General features: G+C 41.8%; 2 protein-coding genes across 2 annotated transcripts; both read left to right on the forward strand.

Annotated features, from left to right (window-relative positions):
- The first annotated feature begins 804 nt into the window (after positions 1-804).
- alx3 (ALX homeobox 3) lies at positions 805-6,271 on the forward strand. Its single transcript, XM_041059880.1, has 4 exons — positions 805-1,156; positions 5,136-5,410; positions 5,563-5,688; positions 5,906-6,271. Exons 1-4 carry the CDS (start codon positions 805-807, stop codon positions 6,269-6,271), a joined length of 1,119 nt encoding a protein of 372 aa, XP_040915814.1.
- A 3,443-nt stretch (positions 6,272-9,714) lies between these two features.
- rbm15 (RNA binding motif protein 15) lies at positions 9,715-14,911 on the forward strand. Its single transcript, XM_041058505.1, has one exon. It carries the CDS (start codon positions 9,841-9,843, stop codon positions 12,391-12,393), a length of 2,553 nt encoding a protein of 850 aa, XP_040914439.1. The 5' UTR covers positions 9,715-9,840; the 3' UTR covers positions 12,394-14,911.
- The last annotated feature ends 324 nt before the right edge of the window (positions 14,912-15,235 follow it).

The raw sequence follows: 15,235 nt of genomic DNA on the forward strand, positions 1-15,235 counted from the left end.
TATTTAAAAAAAAAAAAAAAAAAAGCATCCGTAGCAGAATAATGCATCGAAATCTGACGCGAATAAATGAGCTATAATTGTTGGAACACTTTATTGTGCATGCAGAAATGTTTAGTAAATGGAAAAAAAAAGTCTCAGTATTACAAAGTTTATAAAAGTGTACATATACAGGAAAAGAAAACATTTAGGCCTCCTTGTTACGCCGGACCGAAAGTTAATGAAATGAAGTAAAAAGAAGTGAAATAACTACATGATGAAAAAGTAAAAATAAACACATAATAGACTGTGTCATCATGGACTTCAGGAAAAAAAAAGGTGTGTTTTTATTCGGTCGTTTTTCCGTGTGTAAGCTGTTGTGTGTGTCTGCAGTCTGCCTCTCCTGTCCTGCTTGATTTGGTGATTAGGTCCCATAATAATATATGAAATAGGGATTAAATGGTTAATTGGAGGGACAGAAACCACACGTGATTGAATTTTTGGCGGATTATATCAGACTGCTAGATGCTGTAACAGACACCCCAGCACACGCACACGCACACACGCAGTCTCTCTCTCTCTCTCTCTCTCTCTCTCTCTCACACACACACACACACACACACACACACACACACACACACACACACACACACACACACACACAAACACACACACTCCAACCCCGGTTTCACGGGTCTTTGTTTCTGATCTGTTAAATCCCACCCACTTGACATGAACACAGAAGAGGGAAAAAAAAACCTCTCACTCAGGCGCCCACACTATCAGCGCCCAGTCGCTGTTGTCTATCCTGCTTGCTGGACCCGTAAGATGGAGACGGAGAGTTGTTTGCCTTTCTCTTCGCAGACCAGCAGGAGGACGCCAGAAAACTCCCCGGGACTGGAGCACGGCGGCTCCGGCTCCTTTCTCCCCTGCGATGAGCTGCAGAAACCCTCGCACCTTCCTCCTCCTCCTCTCCCTCACCGCATCAGCCTGCGCGGGGATCTGTACGCCGCCGCCATGGGGAGGTTTGGCGATGCTGCGGCGGACTTTACGCACGGCGCTGTCCCGGCGAACCCGCCTGCCTCACCCTCCAAACACAGCAAGTTCTTGGACAGTATAAACCAGGATCAGAAGGGGACAGTGATAAGCGGCAAGCCGTTTTATGAAAGCAGCTCGGAAGGTAAGTTAAAGACCAATCAAATTTAAATTTCTGGGCAAAAAAAGAAATTAGGGACAAGATGATCTTCAAAACTACTTCTACAATACTGATGAACTTTGCTTGTTTTCATATTTATCTGAACTATAGTTGTTTTAACTGATGACAACGCACAACTGCTTCACAGTACACTGGATTTTAATAAGAGAAACACTTCTGGGGCATTAAAAATTGCAATTAATGTATGCCTAAATTTCTTTGATGATGAAGACAGTCTTTGCATTAGTATTTTTTTTTTTTCCAATTTTGACATCTCAAAAAATAAAGTAATGGCCATATTGCTCTGGATAAGTGGGTGTAAAAAAATAAAACGAATGGTGGAATAAAATTTTACAATAAACTTTATCCTTTGTAAAATCTTGTTAAATTTTCTTAGAAATGAAATTACACAAATCCGGGGGAATCATATTTCAAATCATTATCAGAGAGCAACCCTTTTCCAGTTTGCAGTCTCTGTAAATGTTTCATTTCGACTAATAATTAAACAAAAGTGTTACAAAAGTGATTTTTACTGGGAATGCAAATGAACACATGGTTGTGATAAAAATGTTAACAAGTTTTCTTTCACTTGACAGTCCTTGATGTAAAATGAGAGAGGTTAAGGGTCAGTCTGGCAGCAAGTTGGGTGTGTCATTAGGCTACTAGTCAGCTATCATCCTTCTCAGACCAAACTCAGCTCAGTATTTCTGTGGATTTTAGCCTTTAGACTCTCTCTATCAATTGCATTTTATTCACTTCATATGTAAGATTTTGTTATGTCAAACAACATGAATCTACTTTGAATTTGCTCAAAAGCCTTCAAATGTCCATCAGTATACAACAGTATATGTTGAACCGAAGCCTGAAGAAATGTTGTGGTCTTTCACTTTATTTATTGGTGTTGATGATTTTGCAAAGCAGCAGAGGATATGAGCGCTGATAAGGTCTTTGCCATATCTGTGTCCAGAATAATATACAACAGCTTGATTCATGTTACTGCCAAAGACAGCCTGTAGACTTTTTTACACAATTAGTTATGATAACGATATCAACTTTCCTGTTTCAGAGTGAACTTTTATTTCTTTTTTTTAAATTCCAGTTTGAATAAGAGAAGGCTCTGTGCAATCGTGCACATGCACACACACACAAGCTGTGCATTGACAATTCTTTGGGGTCAGTTTAATTTATTTTGTAATATTACTGCAAATGTGTTGGACACATATATGTGCAGAATGGACATAGTGTGTGTGTGTGTGTTTGTGCATGTGTGTGTATCAGTCCACTCAACTTTTCATTTGTGTATTTTTGTGTTTGGGCTCATACACCTTCAAAAGCAGATGCGTCTTCCTGTTTTGTCTACCGTGGGACAAAAGTTTACTGGCGGTGGGACAGGCCAACACATGAAAAACCCTTTGACCGTTTTCACACCTTGAAGTTTTATTTTAGTTTGCAATAATGTTTCTCACAAATCAATTGTAATACAGAACTAATGAATTTTAAAAAATGGGTGGGTTGACTTTTATGAACCTGTTTCACAAGGAATTACCTGATTCTTATGATGCAAATTTTCAACAAAAATCACCTAAAGATTTCTCACTATTTTCACATATGAAAGGTTGAGCCGTATATAAAGAACAATGCTTCTTTTATGCTTTTACACATTGTGGAGTTTTAATGATTGAATGACTTTATTGTATTTTTTACATTTATTACATTTAATCCAAAATTTGTTATACTGCTAAATTCCGGTTTATATGTATGATGTTCCCAATGGGAGATTTGCTTTTGGTCTCTAAATGGATGGCATAGCCACCATGATTATATCCCAGACAAAATGTATCCACGGGTACAATAATTTTATTTCCTTATTCATATTTTCTGATATAAAAAATACTATACACACAAACGCATCTCATTTCTCCATAAATATAAAATAAAATGTCTATCACTAAATACCCTTCACCATTTAAACTGTTTTGTAACCTCAGCAGGTAAAAAAAGGTTCAAAGCTTCCTAATCCCCAGCAAGAGGCTGAGATTGCTTCATTTTTTATTATTTTTATTACTTAACTGTTATAATAACTATAGCAGATGAATTTAAAACCAGTGAATGTTCTACATCCTTTAATGAAGAGGATGGAACGTATTTTAAAGTTTTGTAAAAATTGAAAATGTTAACGTACAGAACAATAGGCCTGAACAAGAAGCAGCTTAAATTTGTACCATGGCCACTTCAGTGCATTTGAATTGATCCCCGTGCTCACAACATGATATTCCTACATATACATTTTGAATTTTTCCTCTGTTTGCCTTTTCTTGCCTTTCACATTGATCTCCAATTACACTGGAGTGGAAACAGAACAGATGTGGGACAGAGTAAGAGCTATACTATGTCCTGCGGCCTCAATTTTCAATCTCGATGAAGAATATTTTCAGCATGAACTGTGGTGTGAGGTTGGATCTAATGGACACGAGGAAATTAATGTTGCAATGAAAAGTGCTCTCTGTTGGGCCCCATATTAAATCAGGAGAATAGCAGAGCAGTGTCTCAGCTGCCCCCGGTGAGTGAGTGCCTGCAGATAGATGGAGAGTGATTTTGTTTCGGAGCTCAGGGTTAAACTTAATGAACATGGACAACAACATCCAAACACTGCAGGAGGGAACAGCTCTTTCCATGGTCTCTTAACAGGAAGGAAAATAAGACTTTCAGATTTCCCTTTACCGCTTAATGTAAAGGTCAGAATATATTAATTCAAACAATCTTCAAACTTTATAGTATATAAATTTGTCGTATGTTTCAGTGATGTATCCTACTTGTGTTCTTCTCAATGTGAATGTTTTGACATGGACACTGCAACAAGTTTCCCATAGCTTAAATTGACATGCCTTGTTGGAATGTGACCCTAAACCTTTCTTTTCTGTATTGGCAAATGAAATCAAATTTTGTTTTTTTACTTATTGCCTTGTGGGTTTAATTCAAACCAACTCAATGAGAGTTCACTGCCTAAATATGGTTTGTCTGGGCTGATCTAATTAAAACACTGCTTGGCTGAATTAGTGTTGTGTGTGTTGATTTTCTCAGGCGTCTCACGGCTGAGCCTCTTTTGGCAGCTTTTGTTTAGGAATTAAATTGAGAAGCATAAAAAACAAGCAAGAGATTAATGGTTTTCAGCGATATCTCACGAACCAAATGTCTGATGTGATACCCTGTTTAATCTGATTTTGTAACAATGTGTAAAGTTACATTTTATTGGTTTTCACCACTGTGTGCCAGAACCACTTCTAGGTGAAAGTGTGTTGTTAAATTTTTTTTCTTTCTTTTTTTTAAAAAGGACTTTAAATAATTTCTCTGGCAGTGAATAGGGGAGTTGTTGATCATTTGGTTGTTTGCATCGGTGCCTGACATGCAGAGAGATTTGATTCCAAGCGCTGGCTTATTCTGTACAAACGTTGCATGTTTCTCAACCTCATGTTCGTGGGAGTATTTTTTGGATGCTCTGGTTTCCTCACAATTTCAAAAGACATTGAAGTTGGCCGAAGGTATAAATGTTATCTGTGTTAACCTGTAAAAGGCTGCTGATTTGTTTGTAATAAAGTGTAAAAACACACACACACACACACGTTAATTTTAATTTAATTTAACCAGTGAAAGCCTCAACATTTTTTTTCATTAAGATGTCCTGGCAAAGACGGACAAAAACAAGTTCCAGGCAAATTTAAATGATTACACAACGTATTTCAGAAAGGATCACATTGTACTGATGTTAAAATTTAAATAAGATAAATAAAGAAGTTGATTAATTCAAAATCTTAAGTAAAATCAGCAACCTAAAAATAACTAAAAATAAGATCTTAAAAATAAATTGATGAATTAATGGGGAAAAATGCAAGAGTCTGAAGAATGTATAGTAATTTTGGTAACTGTAATTAACTGTTTACATCTCTGTCTCCCCTGCATGTCTCAGTCAGAGAGAAAGGAGCTCCAAAAACCATGGGCTATCCTGGGATTGGCACAGACTGTTGTGACAAGCTCAAAGAGCCAGTCGTCAGTTTACAAGGGGACTCTATCGCTGACTCCATCGACTTATCAGGCAAGAACAAGAAGCGACGCAATCGCACCACGTTCAGCACCTTTCAGCTGGAGGAGCTGGAGAAAGTGTTTCAGAAGACACACTACCCTGACGTGTACGCACGGGAACAGCTGGCACTGAGGACCGAGCTCACTGAGGCTCGGGTTCAGGTGTGTTTTAGGGCAATTATTGTTGTATTATACCTACTACGTGTTTTATACCTTCTCATTTTATAACTACAAGCAGAGGAGAGGCTGTGGCCTGAACAAGACCTGCAGTCATCTGAAAATTTCCTGTTATGCTATATTTTTGTATTTGAAAGGTTTGGTTCCAGAATCGTAGAGCCAAGTGGAGGAAACGGGAACGCTATGGGAAGATCCAGGAGGTGCGCAACCACTTTGCTGCTACATATGATATCTCTCTTCTCCCTCGCCATGATACATACCAGGTAGGCCGCCACATATCTCACATGACATACTGTACTTGTTGTAGTGGTGGAAGTACATTATTGATCCTGCTGTGAGAACGGGAACTGGTACAAAACTGAACAAGTTCAGTCTTATCATTGATGATATTATATTTTGATTTGGTGTTCATGGCAAAGTATGAAGCATTATCATGTTCAATTCATCCAATTCCAAATGTGTCTTCCTGAATCCCTCCAGATGCAGGGCAACCTGTGGCCAGGGGCAGCTTCAGGAGGAGGCGGTGGGTCAGGTGCTGGTTGTGTCCTGGGAGCTGACTCCATCCCCTCGTCCTGCATGAGTCCATACCCTCACCCCCACAGCAACCTGCAGGGCTTCATGGGCATGCCCACATCTCCCAGCCACCCACACCACCACCACCACCACCACCACCACCACCCATCTCACCATCCGGGCATCAATGGCCTCTACTCACTCCACAGCTTCCCAGGAGGCCTCAGCTCCCCTTCCATTGAGGGGCCCGAGACAGAATACAAGCCGACGGGCCTGGTGGCGCTGCGGATGAAAGCCAAAGAGCCAGGCAGCATCCTCTCCTGGCCTACATGACCACAACAGTGCCAGCTCCACATTATGCACTGACTGAGCCAAAGCATATTACATTCCTGACCCATGCACAGTCCCAGATGTACACACCCACCTCAGCATATGACTCAAATATTTCCTCTTAACATTTATGTAAGCCAACTTGGAGAAGATTCAGAAGATCTTGGAACTGGAATTCTATGAACATTGAGGACAACTTGAGCCTCCTGCACGAAACCCAACATATTACTAGGAGCTCTCTTGTTTCCAGTTTTAGTTTGATATCCTAATGCTGAGACGAAAGAGGAAAAATTATTTAAGCATGTAAAAAATGTAATTATCATATTAATCTTTGTTTTATCTCTGTTGTGCTTTATATTGTGACCAGTAATAAAGGCCTCCATCTAAATCATCTGTCTTATTCAGTAGGAAAGTATTTTTGGGAAAAGAGATTAAGAAAATGGAACAAAAACCACCTCAGCCAGGATTATTGTAGCCTTGACATGACTCTTTTAGAAAACGATAACCAAGAGAGCTAACCAAAAGTCTGTGTCACATTTCTAACCGGGAATGTGGTTGTGAGGCAAAAATGCCTCACAGGCTGTGGTTTCCATAAACACAAAGATTTCTGCTGTGCAGGAAGTGAGCTTCTCTGTGTTCAGGACATGCAGAGAGAGACCATACATGTGCAGCTTGCTTGGCTTCACTTCAAGAGGCCATCAGGTTGCACCTCATGTATCAGGAACAAGTGGCAGGTTCATTAATGAAAAGCTAACTGAGCAACCATACTTTGCCATTGATGATAAAGTAGAGAGCCTCCCACAGACAGCTGGCTTCATGTTGAGGCAGGCATTTCTCATTCACATCTGGCATCAGTGGTAAACCCGACCAACTGAGTAATGAGTTACAGTTTAATAGAAGAAATTGGGGTTACCATGACCCAGAGACATTTTGTTTCATAATATTATTCACTAAAGCCAGGTAATCTGCTTTTATTTATAAATACCTATGTATTTGTGTGTTGTCTTTAAAGGAGAACATGACATAAACAAGCTTCTGTGCCATACCCAGTCTCACATGTATTCTGAATGCATTCTTAATAATCGTTTTCAGGAAATCTCCTTCTTGTGCTTTACCCCAAACTATTTACTTCATTGTCAAGGAAACACTGAATTGAATGGTACCATCCCATCTGGTGTAAATTACTAAATACCAACATATTCATGTCAGATGGGCAAACATTTCAATCTGTTTGAGATTGAGAATGCAACTTGAATTGAGAAGAAAAAGAGTTCCACTGGTGGACAAAGCCCTCCCAAGCTCCACTTACTCCCCAGCAGTGTACATGGCTTAAGGGGGAATATATTGGCTCTCCTTTCCCTTTGCTTGCTTCACCATGACAGCCATGCTGGGGCGGATTAGCTGCCATTCCCTTAGTCTGTGTCGGGCTTTTGTGCGAGCCACTAACATGTGGTTCCAATAGAAGAATGCACAAACCCATCAGAAACACTTTCCACACCCACAGCTTCAAATTCCAGCCAGGCCCTGGGAGACGGCAGCCCGTACTGCAGTTACATAGTCCCCCTGATTAAATCCCAGATTAAGTGGGGAAGATAAGAAGACTTGTCAGTAGGGATAAGGGATTGAGGAGATGGCCATCTTTAGGAAAGCTGAAGAAATAGCAGATGGTGGATCAGTGCTCAGTTTTAATATTTATTTTAAGATAGGGAGCAGGTTAATCAAATCTATCTGTCCCTAAACAAAAGAGGAAACTGTGGCTTAGTGAATTTGATATTTTAACTTTTGAACACTGTAAGGACAGTTGTGACAGAGTAACCCACAATTGCAGTTCCGTTTATTCAGCTCAAAAAAGAAACAAAACTAATAACCTCATCATACAAGAGGGGCTCATAAGTTTCGATTAAGTTGTCATTAAAATTACAGTGGCGTGGCATTAGCTTTGATCTGTATTGACTCAGTATATCAGGCTACAAAGCCTCTGTGTGATTTGTCAGAAATAAATGAAAACTGTTAAGACTGTACAATGCTGGGGGCAGTTACTAACTAAACATCACTCTATGTCAGGTTCATTAGGCAAGACTGTCACTAGAGTCTGAAAATTACTATATCCTCAGCCTCATTAATGGACTAAAAATATGATTTAATGCTCATTAAAATCCGTAAGGCAGCCTGCTGGCCACTGTTCTGAGCTTTGATCTCAACAAGATTTATCTCAGCCTTGAAGTGCAGCTATTGTGAATCAACAGATCCTTGTATTTGAAGTAGATGAACAGTATTAACATGTCCCACTAAGATAAACAATGTAGAAGCTCAGTCTGGCCAACACAGTTAAACACAGTGGAGTGAGGTAAGTTCAGCACAGTCTGTCATGAAGTATATGGCTGCTTCCAGACGTTTGTCATTACAACTTCATTTGGCAGTCCATCACCTACAGAAAAAAAAACACCCTTCAGACTAAAACCGTCCCACTGAGGTGACTATTTGCATTTTACTGTACAGTGTGCACAACATGTTTTTACTAATATCAAGAAGGGCAAAAGGTGGTTGACAAAAACAGCAACCTCAGCGAATTGATGGTCTGTTTTAGCTTCATTCAAGCCAGAGCTTGACTTGGAAAACATGAGGAAAAGAACTCCAGCAAAGGCCAAATATTGTATCAGTGGGTTGTTAGGAAATTGTGTTTTTAATCTTGCTTTCAGTTTGTACCCCCATAAAGGAAACCCTTGTGTCAAAAACCTAGTAAAAGGCTCTAACAAATTTAGTGGCCAAAAATCTGCCCAATTAACCTCCATCACTTAACTAAGCTGTTAATTTCTTGGTAGTTTAAAAGGCTATGCACTTTTGGCTTTACTGCAATTATGGCTGGAGTTTGTGAAAGTGGAAGTACATTGCCACAGGTTTATTAGCAGCATGCCTTGTCCACATATCCAGGGAGAGAGGCCTTGTAGCTATCCAAGGTCATTTTTAAGGATTAGTTAGAGGCTTATGGGCTACTGTACATTCTGAGCTACTGCTCAAATACTGCCACCTTGTGGTACCAGGTCGACTGTGTCACAGATATGAAAAGGTTTGTCTGTCCCTCCCTACTCCACTATCATTTTTTTCCCTGTGAAATTATAAATTATTTTTTATTTACTGAATCTGGTAATTTCATATGTTCAGTGTTTGTATTGTCCATAATACTAAAGTCATTTAACAAAAGAACAGACAAAATAACAGGTTACAGTTTATGCCTTCACTAGGCCTGACATAAATTGTAAATATCTAAATAAACGCCGCCTTTTTTCACCTCGTTTCCTTGGTCCCAAAATGTGAAAAACAATTTTATTTAAATATATGATTTTTATTTAAATGATGATTGACATGCGCTTTAAAGTTTTCCACCCACTTTTCAACCAATCAGATCCAAGGGGCGGGCCTTCACACTAATCTTTACAAAATGGCGACTGTTGTTGTTTTGCCGCAGGGTCAGTGAATAAATCCGCTTTTCATTTCATCATTTTTCGGAACTAATTTGCAGAAACAGCACTGAAAAAACAGGCACCCCGATAGTCGGCACCGTGTGGACTGAAATGAAAGGTAAAGAGCGGTCGCCGATTAAAAAACGCTCCCGGGCCTTGGACGATATTCGAGACAGGGGAGGATGCCACCCGACCAGCAAGAAAATGGGGGCTCTCTCCGTTTCCAGTGGGAGTAATAATGGAAATAGCTCGACCAAAAGCGACGGTGGCTCGACGAGAAGGAGTCTACTCGGTGAGAAAAGAGAGAGAGACTTCGACAGTCATAGCCGGGCTGGAAATAATCACAGTTGTCAGTCTGCAGCAGCTAGCTCCGTCGGTAAAAACCACAACCTGAGCCTGACGCTGGACTTAGCCTCACCGAGGACCACTTCACGGGGTGAGCAGCGGGTTCAGCCGCCCAGCGCCGAGAGTGAGTACAAAACCCTCAAAATAAGCGACCTCGGCACCCAGCTGAGCGACGAGGACGTAGAGGACGGACTCTTTCATGAATTTAAGAAATTTGGGGACGTTAGCGTTAAGATAAGCCGTAGCAACGACGAGCGGATAGCGTTCGTGAATTTCAGGAAGCCGGAGGACGCCAGAGCTGCTAAGCACGCCAGGGGTCGGCTGGTGCTGTACGACCGGCCGCTGAAAATTGAGGCAGTGTACATCAACAGGAGGAGAAGCCGCTCTCCTGTGGAGAGAGACTTGTATGGTGCAGCTCAAAGCCATAGACATTTGCAGAGACCCCTCTCGCCTACGGGGCTCGGATATAGAGACTACCGCCTGCAACAGCTGGCCTTGGGACGGCTCCCCCCTCCTCCGCCGCCCCCTTTGCCCAGAGAACTGGAGCGGGACAGGGAATTTGCCCTGTTTGAAGCCAGGGCACGTCCAGCTTTCATTGCAGAACGAGCAGCTTTTCGGGAGGAGGATTTTATATCTCCAGAAGATGACCAAAGAGCCAATAGGACGTTGTTTTTAGGCAACCTGGACATAACTGTTACAGAGGCCGACCTGAGGAGAGCCTTTGACAGATTTGGGGTCATTACAGAAGTGGACATTAAAAGACCCACAAGGGGACAAACCAGCACATATGGATTTCTGAAATTTGAGAACCTTGACATGGCTCACCGTGCTAAGCTTAGTATGTCTGGCAAAATAGTGGGCCGCAACCCCATAAAGATAGGCTACGGGAAAGCAACTCCTACTACACGCCTGTGGGTGGGTGGACTTGGACCTTGGGTTCCTTTAGCTGCCCTGGCAAGAGAGTTTGATCGCTTTGGCACTATAAGGACCATTGACTACAGAAAGGGAGATACCTGGGCCTACATACAGTATGAAAGTTTGGATGCTGCACAGGCAGCATGCACACACATGAGGGGCTTCCCCCTGGGAGGTCCAGAGAGAAGACTTAGAGTCGACTTTGCTGACACTGAGCACCGTTACCAGCAGCAGTTCTTGCAGCCTCTCCCAATCCCACCTTTTGACATGGTGGCTGAGTCATTTGTCCACCGCGCCACACCTGAACCACTGAGGGTCAGGGAACGGACTCCACCGCCGCTTCACTTCAGGGAGAGAGAACTCTTTCCTGGAACCGAGTGGCCAAACCCGGCTATTCGTGAGCGAGTACGTGCCTCACCTTTCGAGCCTCTGGAGCATTTGGAACGTGACCGACGGGCAAGGGAGCCCTGGTCTTTGGAACGAGAGCTGCAGGGACGAGAACCTGTACGCAAGCGGCGTGTAATGGAGGACGGGCGTCATATAGACCACTCCCCTGACAGTACTGAGAGGACATTAAGGCGCAGACGTGCTTCTCCAGATGGCAGTCCTGGAGGTAGCAGCAGAGATGGAGGTCGCTTCAGTGACTCAGAGCGACCTTTGCGGGGTGAGAGGCCCTCCCCAGCACGAGAACGTCACAGCAGCCTGGAAAGAAGTGGGGCTGAACGGAGACTCAAAAGCCAGAGTCTCTCTGACAAGGGACCTTCAAGCAGCAGCGTTTCAGCAGTTGGAGAACGTAAGCGCAAAATAGGTGATGGTGGTAAAGGACTGGCCAAGAGAGAACGTTCTGAGAGCAGTTCCAAGGGAGGCCAGCTGTCCAAGCTGGATGGCACCAGACTCAGTTTGGCCTGGCATGGTATGCTATTGCTGAAGAACAGCAACTTTCCAGCCAACATGCACCTTCTGGAGGGTGACCACAATGTAGCCAGTGACCTGCTTGTTGACGGCTCAACAGGGAGGCAGGTGAGCGAGCTAAAGATCACCCAGCGTCTCCGTCTGGACCAGCCCAAGCTTGACGAGGTTTCCAGGCGCATCAAGGTGGCGGGTCCTGACGGCTACGCCATTCTGCTGGCTGTTCCTGGGACCACAGAGGATATATCTTCGGCTGACCCTGCAGCATCAACTCAGCGGCCACTTCGTAACCTGGTGTCCTACCTCAACCAAAAACAAGCAGCAGGAGTCATCAGCCTGCCTGTGGGAGGGAGCAGAGATAAAGACAACACAGGGGTTCTTCATGCTTTCCCTCCATGTGATTTCTCCCAGCAGTTCCTGGATTCCTCTGCCAAAGCTTTGGCTAAAAGTGAAGAGGACTATCTAGTCATGATTGTGGTTCGTGGAGCATCTTAAAAAAAATCAGAACACACTAAGTTCAAGTCATGTAAAAAAAAAAAATCTGCTGTATGTCAGTAACTATTGCATGCTGTGTGTTCTGCATTATGGGGTACACTAGTATGGTTCTTGAGTGTTTGTATGTTGCCATGTAATCCACTAAAAGGACAAACAGTGCCCTTCAACAAAACTAAAAGGGTGTGTGGTTTTGAAGTCATTTTTAAAATGGTGTATGAATTGCTCTCAAAGTCAAACCTGCAGTAATTCAGTTCGAATACTGTACAACATGAGGAGAATTTGGTGATTAAATTTCAGTTTCACTTGAGATAAGTCATATAGAAAACATCTGGTTTATCTGCAGGTTTCAAATCTTAGCTATCCAGATATACCAGAAGAAAAGGAAAAGCAAATTTAGAAATGCAAGGAGTGGACACAATAACACCTCCACTACAATAAAACCGCAAACTCTGGCCTCTCAAATTATTATCGCATTAAATCCACTTTTTCCTGACACAGTGTTAAACAAAAGCTTAAAAGTACAAGATTAGCAAAGGTTGTATTTGTTTCTGGGCTAGTATACTGTACTGCCTTAGATTGTACAGGTGTTGTTGTTGTGTCTACCTCCTACACAGGTACTTACATGAGGGGAATCAAAAACATAATTTTTCAGAGCTTTGAATTACAGTGCAATAATATTTCTACTATAATCACTTTTTGATGGATGGATTCAAAGGTGAGCATGACAGTTTTACATTTATGGATTTCAGTAAAGGTGTAGTGAATGATTCGGTACTGCAGTTTCAAAGCAAATCACTTTGGCAAAAGAGCCCTGTTATATATTTTTTTGTGGTCAAAACACATTTTGCAACTCTTCTCCAGCACACCACGCTCCACTTACCAAAGGTTTTTGGTTATCTTGACATCATCAGGTAACCACCCTGATGGGAGCAAAATTATTTGATAAATAAGGAGCGGTGTGCAGAGGAAGAGTTGTGCTATGTGTTCTAATTTTGATGGGCTTTCATTGAAGCTCACACTGGTCCTTGTGTGCATTTTCAAAGGCTGGAAAATCTTTCGAGGGTCAACAGATGAAAAGTGTGTCCAAACTAGAGCTGTGTTGATAAAAAAGATTCTCCTATTCTGAGTCGATTCTAAATTTATTTTCTAAAGATCGATTCGTACGTTCTCGCGTACAAATTCGCATCATCGAATTCACGCATGCGCGCATGGTGTGAAGCTAGCAAACAGTGAACATGGCGTCCTACGTAATTTAGTAATGCCCAAGTTTGTACTTTTTTATTTTTTACGTCAACTAAGCTTTGCTTACTGTCCAACGATGTTCATTGTTTGGTAGCTTCACACCACGCACGCATGCGTGAATTCAATGACGCGAGCTCGTACACTAGCACGTACGAATCGCTCTTTAGAAAATAAATTGAGAATCGATTCAGAATAGGATTTTATCAACACAGCTCTAGTCCAGACAGCTCATACATTTCAGTTACCTACATTGACATCTGTGTTTGAAAAATTATTTTCAGTTTCACGGTTTGGATTTGAGTGTATTTTAGATTGTGTTCCATAGTACTGGAACACTAATACAAATTGCAAGATAGACAATGAACTTGGTGTGTGCGCAGTCCACTGGTAAAACTAAATTGTCATGTCAACTCTGGAATGCTAAATACTAACAGATGTAAGATTTTTGCCCAGGGAACAGCCCATAACACAATACGCATAGCATAGTAAAACAGATACTAACATGTCTCTCATATTTTTTACTTCATATTTTATTTTGTGCATCCCTACCTTAGACATGGTTGTGTAATGTGATCTATAAAAAACTACAGTAGTAATGGATAAAAAACTTAGAGAAGTTTGTGTTGATATTTGACAGTCTGTTTCATTTATTGCTCTGAAACCAGTAGGTCCTCCAAGAATAATATTCAGTATAATTAAAATGTTGGTACAAAATAACAAAAACCTGCAATTTGTTCAGTAAGTAGGTCTGTAATTTTAAAGTTTTAACAGTACCGTAACAATGGATGTTTGAATTTCAATTTTAGAGGTTTAAATTTGATAATATTTTACTCATGGCTGCCAACATGTTCCAAAGGCCTACTTACCATATTTTCTTTTGCCATTGTATGTTTGTCCTGCGGTAGTGATCCACCCTGAATTATAATTTGCTGAGTTTGGTTTGATATGTATTGAAAACATTCATATGTGGCAAAGTTGTTATGTGTCAACACCGCACCCACTGCAACGCTGGACTCCCGAGGAGACGAGTGCAGAGCTGAAAACCTCTGCAGAGAAGGCAACCTAGTGTTTGTGAGTCCTCGCTGATGAGGCAGCTTTTAAGTTGTGTAGCCCATCTGCACCTGTGATGACTTCTGTTTTAAATGGAAAGTTGAGCAATGTACACTTTGATGTCATGGGAAAGGAAAATCCATAGAGCCCATGCGAAGCTGTTCACATACCTGAAAGTGCGTTTGGGCACTTAATGTGACCGATTATCAATAAATTGTTCATTTGAAGGGAAACATGTTTCTTCGATGGAAGTGAATTGAAGAAACAAGCTGCCGTACCTTATTGTGTTTGGAAGGAGTTGTCACTTGAAATTTTGTTTCTGCACACGAAAAGGGAGATTTGTTTAGCACCAGCGAAGAGAGACCCCTGTTTCGTGTGAGGATCGCTGTTTGCTTACAGGCCTGTTCCGAGCTCCTAAGTTGCCCATCATAAATTACGCCCTCCCACATGATCCCCTGTTATACCCGCAACTGGTCGTGTTGGCATGTGAACACCTGAAAAGGATCGAGGAGCCTCCGCATCCCTTGTTTGCAGCCAGAGTCCAGTTTGC

The sequence above is a fragment of the Toxotes jaculatrix genome, chromosome 2 (assembly GCF_017976425.1).
Source record: "Toxotes jaculatrix isolate fToxJac2 chromosome 2, fToxJac2.pri, whole genome shotgun sequence".
Lineage (NCBI taxonomy): Eukaryota > Metazoa > Chordata > Actinopteri > Toxotidae > Toxotes > Toxotes jaculatrix.

Bases quoted from the DNA above. Each gene is read 5' to 3' on its own strand.
- alx3 (XM_041059880.1), top strand. From the start codon at position 805: ATGGAGACGGAGAGTTGTTTGCCTTTCTCTTCGCAGACCAGCAGGAGG. The intron at 1,157-5,135 runs GTAAGTTAAAGA...TGCATGTCTCAG, and splicing joins TTATGAAAGCAGCTCGGAAG to TCAGAGAGAAAGGAGCTCCA. The intron at 5,411-5,562 runs GTGTGTTTTAGG...TGTATTTGAAAG, and splicing joins TCACTGAGGCTCGGGTTCAG to GTTTGGTTCCAGAATCGTAG.
- rbm15 (XM_041058505.1), top strand. From the start codon at position 9,841: ATGAAAGGTAAAGAGCGGTCGCCGATTAAAAAACGCTCCCGGGCCTTG.